General features: G+C 34.2%; 1 protein-coding gene across 2 annotated transcripts; it reads left to right on the forward strand.

Annotated features, from left to right (window-relative positions):
• Positions 1–816: 816 nt before the first annotated feature.
• Positions 817–9,623, forward strand: LOC110891432. Of its 2 annotated transcripts, XM_022139124.2 has the most exons (11): positions 817–1,062; positions 2,500–2,582; positions 2,669–2,746; positions 2,832–2,944; positions 3,895–3,960; positions 4,717–4,818; positions 4,922–5,384; positions 5,939–6,144; positions 7,562–7,725; positions 8,425–8,571; positions 9,364–9,623. In XM_022139124.2, exons 1-10 carry the CDS (start codon positions 926–928, stop codon positions 8,558–8,560), a joined length of 1,548 nt encoding a protein of 515 aa, XP_021994816.1. In that variant the 5' UTR covers positions 817–925; the 3' UTR covers positions 8,561–8,571; positions 9,364–9,623. The 2 variants fall into 2 exon arrangements, with proteins under 2 accessions (XP_021994816.1, XP_021994815.1); XM_022139123.2 differs by lacking the exon at positions 9,364–9,623 and having other exon boundaries at positions 8,425–8,747.
• Positions 9,624–10,643: the final 1,020 nt, after the last annotated feature.

A 10,643-nucleotide genomic window follows, 5' to 3' on the forward strand; every position in this document is an offset into this window, starting at 1 on the left:
GAGTTGAAACTTAAACTTGTAGAAATCCTAGGTTAACAATTACCGAAACCGGGCGTGATTCCTTTTTATTATTATTGTTCTAGTAACCATTTTTCTTGCAATCGTTAATTAGTAGTTGTTAATCATTCTCATCAATTCATTTAGTTAAAAATCATATCTCTCAATTAAACGAAAACACAAAATTATTCTAGCAAGCTTCATATATAGTGACACTTTTGATAATTCAATCGAATCCACACACAAACCACATACTCTTCGTGGTTCGACCCCTTACTACCACTAACACATAGTTAAGGGTAATTTGGGCTTATAAATCTTATCTTTGACCGGAGCGCGACACTCCGATCAACATGTTCATGTAACTGTATTAAGTTGATACTTACCTGTCAAGTGAAATTAAGCAAATACCGTACCTGTTACTTGCTCGGATCGCATAATCACAGAATAAGACAACATTTTGACCTTGATCGGACTTGAACAACTGTCTTTGTGGGTGATCAGAGAATGTACTTGGGCGCCGGAGGTGTTTTGGGGGAGACGGATTGAGGTGTAGCTTATAAAGGAAGATAAATGAGTGATATGGTGAAGATTGCTATTAGTTTTAGTAAATTTACCAATTTACCCTCGTCAATGGTTGAGTTTTTTACAATCAACTAACGGTGTTAACCAATAAAGACCTGATTGCAAGCAATCAACAACCACAGAGACCGGAGTATTGAATTTTTGAAATTAATAACTGAACATGTAAAAGGGGGTAAACCTGAGGGACGTAAATTGTACTTTACTCCTTCAAAAATACATTCATTTGCTACAATATTTATTTATTTTGTAATAATTTGGCGGGTATCATGTATTTATCTATACATACATATATGAGTAATAACGCTGCATAACACGAGAACAAACAGAGTGAATCAAATCATCAATGGAAGATAATCGTCAGCAGAGGCTTCTAGAGCGAGAACTGTATCAAATCGAGCAAATTAGACAGCTAGATTCAGAGGAATTGGAGATCGAAGAGGTTGAAAACGGCCACCAATCGTCCGATGACGACCAAATCGAGTAATTTCAATAAAAAATCTCATTTCGCTTTGATTATCATGCGTTTTTTGAGTTTTTTATACGATTGAATCGCCTTGTGTTTATTTTGTTGTGTTTGGTACGATTTGTGTTGGATTCGATGTGTAATTTGGCTGGAATTAGGGTTTAGGGTTTCGAATTGAGTTTATGATACGATTGAATCACTTTGTGTTCGTGTTGTTGTGATTTTGTACGGTTTGTATTGGATTTGGTGTGTAATTTGTTTGAAATTAGGGTTTAGGGTTTCGGATTGAGTTCAGGAATGCTTGTTGCGGCTTTGAGTTAGGGTTTGGGGAATGATTAGGATAATTTGATCCGGTGTTGAAAAGGTTGATTTGGTCATGTGTGTTGGGACTCAATTTTGTTACTCCTGGAGGTTAGGTATGTAAAAGGTGTTCATTTGATTTGTGTATTCAATAATTCTACTAACATGTATAAGTTATTACTTGTTATATTAGACCCTAAGTATTGAAGTAGAGATGATAAAACAAAGAGGAAGAGACATAGAAACCATAGTTGTCGAAGGCACGAAGGGTGAACCATGGGCCTAGGCGCAAGGTGCTTAAAAAGCGAGGGACTGAGATAAGTAAGGCGTGTAGCATAAACATACATATTTTAGAGATTTTAGACTTTCTTAGGGCTAGTTTAGGCTGGTTCCAGGCCATTTTGGATGTTTCAGACCAATTTGGCTGGAATTGGTAGACTTTAGCTAGAATTACAGAACTTAGCCTGCACGTGGGTGGAACCTTATTGGAATCTGGCTGGAACCTCACCGGAGCACCTGGATGGCTGCAAGGTGCTTTTTTTTCGCAACCGCCTTCTCACTTGAGAGCCTAGGCGTGTGTTTCCACAAAATAGATAGAAAATGATGAACTGTTAACTCACAAACTTGTGTCAAAACTATAGGCCCTGCCTGATCAAGGTCCTATCTGAAGATTCAGTATTAAATAATGCAAATATGAATATGAGTTTTTAGTTCGTTTAGTTTAAATGCGTGTAATATAGTCTCATATTTGGGTGATTATGATTTGTAAGAGCATTCATTTCTACAAATCCCAAGGCCACAGTCTAATTTCTTAAAGTGGACTAGTTGATAAGTGTTGGATTCCAAGTAACTCTTTTATTATTGTTAGTACAATAGCATAATAGTCAGTTAAAAACGGGAATGTGCTTTTTGATGCATTGTGTGTTCGAAGACTACACTTATTTTGGTTGATTAAGGATCAAAATTGTTATCGGCGAATAAAACTTCTCTGTTATACAGTTGTTAAGATTTAATAGCTGCTTCATGACACTTATCTGAAGCTTTTAAATCAAATTTTAGTGTTCTACATCTCTAGCTGCTTCATGACATAATTGGAATCCTTAAACATCACGTAAATGGTATTTTGTGGTGGTCTAACTCTATTTTTTTTCTAGCGAGCGTGCATTTGCCGGAACTTCCGCATCTGGCGGTTATACCTTCAACACCTCTTTAGCTTCCATGCATTCTTATCTTGGTGGTAAGCGTCTCAGTTCTCATCGGTTTTCATTTTTCCTCCTTGTTAAAGAACTCTAATTAATCGCATAAAAATATAAAATAAATCAGAGGTCGAAGATACTCATAATAGGCTAGCTTTCTTGGATGGTGGTGTCATATTGCATGTACCTTTATTTTATCTTGAAGGTACGTATATTTACGTGTTAACGTGTGTTAATGTTCATCTGCTTTATTTGCAACTCATGGTTTATTTGTGTTACATGCAATTCAGGCGTAGTTTTGTTTCCCGAAGCAACTCTTCCGCTGCGAGTAATTCAACCGAATTTTATAGCTGCTGTGGACCGGGCATTGAGACAAGTTGAAGCTCCGTACACCATAGGGGTGGTATGTGAAAATATCTTATAAACATTTCATTAAGCTGTCATCCTGGCATCCTATGCAGTTAATATTGGTGATATATCGGTTATCGGTCCCCATGTAAAATATCGGTCAAAATATCTATATCAATATTATCGCCGATATTGACCGATATTTGACCAATATATCTACGATTTTACCGATATCAGTACCATAGTTATTAAAGGCGTTAGGCGCCCTCAAGGTGCATAGGCCTCTCCTGGGGCCTAGGCGCAAAAAAAGCGCGGGCCTGAGAAAAAAAAAGCGTACAACAAAAAAAAAACTAAAAATATTTTTTAATAATAGAAAATTAATACTATTCTTCAAATAAAATAAACTAAAGCTATTATATAACGGTTAATAGTTTCGTTTGATAAAAGTAGAAATCTAGCTAGAATCTTGCCAGAATTTAGAGAATTTGGCCGAACACTCTCAAGAATCTAGGAATCTCGCCGGAATTTGCGCATGAACCATCACCTGGAGAATCAAAGCGCAACTGCCTTGACTTAAGGCGCAATTGCCTCGCCTCGCTAGGAAATTGGGCCTAGGCGCAAGAGGCGATGGCTTTTAATAACTATGATCAGTACAGTACCATTCTTTTTAGTTCTACCATTCGTCTTTCTTCTTATTGCTGCTATTAGTGCTTTAAGTCTTAATTGTTAGTATTTTAAGTCTTAATTAGATCCTACTTGCTACAATTGTTAGTGTTTTGCAAGTTGCAAAAGGTTAATTTGTTAATGGTAGGATAGTATACTGAATTGTTAGTGTTAAATTGCTATATATATAAATTCCGCATGATAATAAAATTACCGATATCCCACCGCGATAACCTATATCTCAAAATCTCAAATATCGGTCCTTGAACGATATCCGATTTTTTACCGCATTAACTGCACAGCTTGCATCTGATTCTTTTTCTCATTATCTTTATTTTTAAGGTTCGTGTTTTTAGAGATGGTGACAATGGGAGAATAAAATTTGCAACAACGGGAACAACAGCTGAGGTGTAGTCATAACTCGTTCTCTAATATATGGCTAATTGCATTAAAAGTAACTAACTTTGGTCTATTTTTGTTTTCGGTAACCAACTTTTTTTAAGTACAGAAAAACCATTAAATTTTTCTACTTTTTTTACTAAAGAGTAAAGTACACGGATGGTCTTTGTTGTTTACCATAATTTCAGATTTGATCCCTAACTTTCCAAAAGTACACACATGGTCCTTGTGGTTTGCACTTTGTAACACATTTAGTTCCCTGTTTTTTGCAAAAGTACATGGATGGTCCCTGTGGTTTGCAAATTTGTAACGCATTTAGGGACCATATGTGTTGGCTGGGGACTAAATGGGTTACAAAGTGCAAACCACAGGGACCATCTGTGTACTTCTGGGAAATCAGGGACCGAATCCAAAATTTTGGTAAACCATAGGGACCATATGTGTACTTTACTCTTTATTAAAGGTACTTACACAAGGGGTAAGATTACCTGTTTCAGGCACCAAGTTAGAAAAAATAAGTCAACATGGTCAAAACTCAAAAGCCACCTCAGACGCCGTCATTTTGACTAGTTATTCGGTTAATGAAATCAGCTTAAATCTAAAGTTCGGAAGCTGGTTACTTAATTCATTTTTTTTGAAACTTCGATGGTTTATCTTGACCTAAAAAGGTTGTTTACCTAAATTAGAAGTTGGACCAAAGTTGGTCACTTTTTTTATGCAATGTGATTAACGTGTTAATCTGAATTTTCTATTGAAAATATTTAGATTCGGCAATATCGGCGATTGGAGGATGGTTCAATAAACGTAGTTACCCGTGGCCAACAACGATTCCGTTTAAAACGTCGTTGGATTGAACTTGAAGGAGCAGTATGTTTTCATCAATACAAACTATATCTCAATTTAATTGATTATTTATTAACTAATTAATTAATTAATACCCATGCATGATTATTCTTTCTACTTTATGTAGCCATGCGGTGAGATCCAAATCATCGAAGAAGATTTACCATTAAGGACACCACGAGACGCATTTGGAAAACTAACACCATTAAGAAACTTATCTACAGCCAATGTTTCTCATTCGAAACTGCTAGACCATGATTCAGACGATAGTTTCGAGAGTGAATTGTCACTAACCGAAAGAAGGTTGCATGCGTCCGCAATTAAATCGTCTTCGCATCGTAATTTTTTTAGTGAGTCAACAAGTAGTGATGATGAGAGTCCTGTGTGTGAACCCCAGCCTCTGTTACATTCTAGAAATAACGAAAGTATTGAAGACATGTCTGCGAAGAAGTATGTGTCTGAGAGGCCTCGCAGAAGGGCTCAACGGGAATTTCGCTCGGTACCTGGTCCAAGGGAGTGCCCAAGAGCGTTTTGGCCTTATTGGGTTTACCGGATGCATGACTCTTATTGTCTTGCTCAAAGGTTATCAGGTACTTATAACTTTGTTTTCTTGCTCCATATGTTCATCTTCTAGATATAGAAATTTGTTTTAAAGTTAAGAGTAAAATGCCATTTTCGTCCCTGAGGTTTTGACCAGTTTTGCGACTTTTGTCTAAAGGTTTGTTTTTCCGCATCTGGATCCAAAATATTGAAATTTTGCCATTTCATCTGGCTCGTTAACTCTATTTATTTTTCTCCGTTAAGTCAGGGGCATTTCCGTCTTTTTTGTTAACTTAAAGGGCAAGAAGGTCTTTTTCACTTTATGTACAAGCATTTAGCATAATGTACAAGCATTCAAAAGACCGAATTGCCCTTTAAGTTAACAAAAAGACAAAAATACCCTTGACCCAATGGAGAAAAAAATGGATGAGTTAACAAGCCGAATGAAAATGGCAAGATTTCAAACCTTTTGGACTCAGATGCGGAAAAACAAACCTTTGGACGGAAGTCGCAAAACTGGCCAAACCTCAAGGACGAAAATGGCATTTTACTTGCTTTAATTTATAATCATTTTTTGTGATATTATTGTGACTTTTGTTTACAGACATGTGGAAAAAAATAGTCGGGACACCTAGCATGGATGCCCTTGTGAGACAACCGGGTTTGCTTTCATTTCATGTTGCAAGTAAGATTCCCGTGTCTGAATCAACAAGACAGGAGCTTTTGGAGATTGACGGGATTTCTTATCGGCTGCGCCGTGAAATAGAGTTGCTTGAGAATTTTGACCAAATCAAATGTAGAAGTTGTCAGGTAACTAACTACACATTTGATTACATCTGTATGTGTATATATACGTAATTCATAGAGAGCATATAAGTATAGGTGCCAATTTGACTCGTTGACTTGTTAATCGGTCGTTTGGGTCATAGTTATTAAAGGCGCTAGGCGCACTCAAGGCGCATAGGCCTCGCCTGGGGCCTAGGCGCAAAGCGCAGAAAAAACAAGGGCCTGAGAAAAATAAAGCGCATAATGAAAAAAAATAAAAAATATATTATGTATTAGAAAAAGAATACTATTCTTTAAATAAAATGAACAAAATCTATTATATAACACTTTATATCATTTATTTAGTACCAAAGGTTCTAAAATATTAGTGTATTAGTGTAGAAAAGTAGTTTTCCTTGGATAAAAGTACGGATCTGGCGAGAATCTTGCCGGAATTTAGAAAATTTGGCCGGAAACCTTTCGGAATCTAGGAATATCGCAGGAATGTGCACCTGAACCATCACTTGGAGAATTAAAGCGCAATTTCTTCGACTCAAGGCGCAACTGCCTCGCCTGGCCTGAAAAACGGGCCTGGGCGCAAGAGGCGATGGCTTTTAACAACTAGGGTTTGGGTTTTGTTTTGTCTAACGGGTCAAATGAGTAAATTATAAAAAGGGTCTAAAAATTGATTATGAATGATATGATTTATACCAGTTCTGGCAAAAAAAAAAATAAATAAATAAATAAATAACATGTCAGGTGATGAAAATGTTCTTAAACACATATCTAGGGGTGTTCAATGAATCGAATAACGAATAATTAATAAAAAAGAAATTTTTTCGAATTTCTTTAACCTGAATTCGTATTCGATTTAAATTATAGATTAAAATATGAATTATTCGTTTCAAATTTTATGTCCAATTCGAATTTCGATTTGATTCATATTTGAAACTCGAATTCTATTAAATACAATTTGATTTAATTTAATTTAATTTAATTTAAATTCACTCTAAATAATAAATTATTTTTATTTTATTTTTAAAACTACTACGAACTAATTGCAAGGGCTTTTAGAGTTCGGCCCAAATTTAGAAGGTTTTTCCATTTGTCTGTGTATGTTCATGTATATATAAATAGTAAAAAAAATATATGTATAGTTTGAATTCAAATATTGAATCGAATTGAAAATCATAAATTCGTATTCGATTCGAATTCGATTACTTGACTAGAATTTGAATCGAATCGAACTCGAATATTTGAAAACCAAATTCGAAGCTTGATAATCAAGTCGAATTCCGAAATTTTCGAATCCGAATCGACTACTCGACTACTGAAACACCCCAACACATATCATGTTAAAAGTTTAAGCGCATTTTCGTCATTCTGCATGTTTTTCGCTGGAATTCTTAAACATTAAAGTTTCGTGGTAAATTCTACTAATAGCATTTTCTTCTTTTTGCAGACGCTGATTGCAAACCGTAGCGATATGTTGGTGATGTCGACTGATGGGCCTCTTGGTGCTTATGTGAACCCGAGTGGCTATGTGCATGAAATAATGACTCTTCTTAAAGCTAGTGGATTAGCACTTATCGGGGTACCCACAGAAGAGTATAGCTGGTTTCCTGGGTATGCATTTAACTTCCATACAAACATCTCTTAAGTAGTCAGTGTTGCAGAAATCGGCCTAGGCGGCCGATTAATCGTCGCCTAGGCGGCCGATTAATCGTCGCCTAGGCGCTAGTCGGTGGGTTACTGCCTAAATTTAAGCTAGTCGGTCAAAAAAATCGGTTATGGTCAAAATCGGTCAAAGTCGGACACAATCGGTAAAAATCGGTCAAACCGGACTAATCGGGCCCATGTTTTTTGACCCAAAAACCCCAATTTTTGAAACCTGGCCCATGGTTTAAAGCCCAAATTTTAGTTATAAACCTATTTTAACATTTAAGTTTAGGTGTTTTAACATTTAACCCCCTCTATCTTTCACTAGTTTACATATGGTTCCTAAACTTTTAAATTTATTAATAAAAAGTATAAAGTTATCTCCTAAACTTGTAAATTTATTAATAAAAAGTATAAAGTTATCTATATATATATCAATTTGTGAAATTATACTTAAAAAGTCCAATCCGATTAATCCCGATTAATCCCTATTAATCCCTAAGCGGGTACCTCACCGCCCGACTAGTGCCTAGCGCCTTCTACAACATTGTAAGTAGTAAACACCTGAGTACAGGTGGCAAATGGAAGCAACGGTAACGGGTCAAAACATGTTGACCCAAAACTGTTTTTGTTCAAAACATCTTGAACATGTTTGTTTGTTTACAGATATGCATGGACGGTAGCGTATTGTGCAACCTGTGAATATCAAATGGGGTGGCTTTTCACTGCTACGAACAAGAAACTAAAACCGCGTTCTTTTTGGGGCATCAGGAGTTCTCAAGTGGCAGATGACACGCACTGAAACGATAACTTGTATGATCTTGCTCCTAATCTTTTTCAGTTTCTATATTTTCAAACCTGCAATAGTTAGATCTCACCGGTAGTAACTTTGTTATTGCTTTTGTTATCATATAAGTTTTTTGTTTACATATGTTAAATAATCTACACCTTTTTTTTTCTAGTCATTTATTATTGTTCTTTTTAATGGAATATATCTATACTATATAATAAAAGAAACCTATTTTGGGACACTTGTCATTTTCTCATTTAATTGATTAAAAATATTAATAATACTAATAATAATAATATTTAATCTAAATTAATACAAATTTTTATTGTTAATCTATATCTATACAAATTTTATATCTATACCATTTAAATATCTTATGGATAACTATTTTAATTTAATCTATTTTTAAATATGTATTTAAAAAAGTAATATTATTAAGTTTTGATATTAATCAACTTAAGATATTACGTAATATATCTTTTAGCTTAATAATAGATTTAGATTTTAGATAAGATGTATAATATTATTAGTTTTAAATATGTATTTAAAAACACAATATTATTAATCTTTACAACAGTAAATTAATATAATAGTTTTAATAATTTATTTTTTCTTTATTTTAAAATTGACTCTTTGATTCACCGATAAGGAATAATTTTATATAGATACAGAAAATAACAAACGAATGGCATATAGACATGCAACAATCTGCGCCGTAACTCCTTTTTTAATAGCAAATCCAATTCTATCGAAAACAAAACTTTGATTCCTCGACGTTGAAAATTGTTTTGCACGACATTCTGCACTTTGTCTAGGGAACCCGACAACTTCAGGAGCAAGGGAACCAAAAGTATTAAAGGCAAGGGAAGTGAACAAATGTTGATCTTCAACACAAGCTTTTTCATTGCTCAGAAACTTTCTTTGATTCTGCCTTCAACACAATCTTGCCAGCCGAAACAGTTTTCCTTTAGCCTAACCCAACAAGGGGGACATTCTGTAACCCTCCTACTAAATATTATTTAGTTTAATATCTTATGGATAATTATTATTTAGTTTAATATCTTATAATTAATTATAGATAATCTCCTACTAAATATTATTTTATTTAATCTCTTCTACTTAACTATTAGTTTAAATTTGATGTATATTTCTCATTTATAATATTATTTATTTGATTTTCTATATAATATGACAGACACCTACTTTTTATTTGTAATATATACAAATTTGCTATTAGTCTTTTCGATGACGTAATTATCTCTAATAAACTTTAAACTTTTACCATAGTATATATAATGCTAGACACAAAATTGAAACACATGCAATAAAGGAGGTTTTTAAACATATATTGTTTTATCAATTAGTATATAACATTTATTTATTCAACCCGTGTAATACACGGGGTTATAAATATAGTTAAGTTATCGACGACTAATTAAACGGAAGTACGAAAATGAAATAACGAAATTTGTAATTACATCGGTGTAAATATATCATAAAAGAAAAGAAACAACCATACCCAATGAATCTCACATATAGCAAGCTATTGTCAGGGTCTGGGGATAGAGAGACTGCTTCCAAAAAGACCCCCCTCATAAGAATCTAATGGTAGACGAGACAGACTTAGAGAAACAAAACATTGGAAACGACCAAACAATAGGCAAAATAGGTGGTGACAAAGTAACATAGTAAAGTAGATACAAAAGAAAAAGGCATAAGACCACATATAAAATTATGAGCAACAATCAGATGCAAGTTCATCTAAACGCTAAGACATAGATAAACCTGCTCCTATCCGTCTCTAACCATGGAAAATAAAATATACATGTTAAAACAGGATGAAATTTTGTTAGGTACATGTTATATTTTACAAAAGAAAAAACGGATTTAAATAATCTCAACTATTGTTAATTGGCCATTACGAGTCCTAACTACATAAATCACCATTAGCAGTCCTAACTATTAACATTGGGATTATTTAAATCCATTATTCCTTTTACAAAAAGTTAGATGTCAACTATAAAACAAGTTAATCACTTTATTAGAAAAAACTATAAGTTAAAGAGCAAAGGTTATGTTCTATGTTAAAAAAATT

This window comes from Helianthus annuus, chromosome 11 (assembly GCF_002127325.2).
Source record: "Helianthus annuus cultivar XRQ/B chromosome 11, HanXRQr2.0-SUNRISE, whole genome shotgun sequence".
NCBI classification, from domain to species: Eukaryota; Viridiplantae; Streptophyta; class Magnoliopsida; order Asterales; family Asteraceae; genus Helianthus; species Helianthus annuus.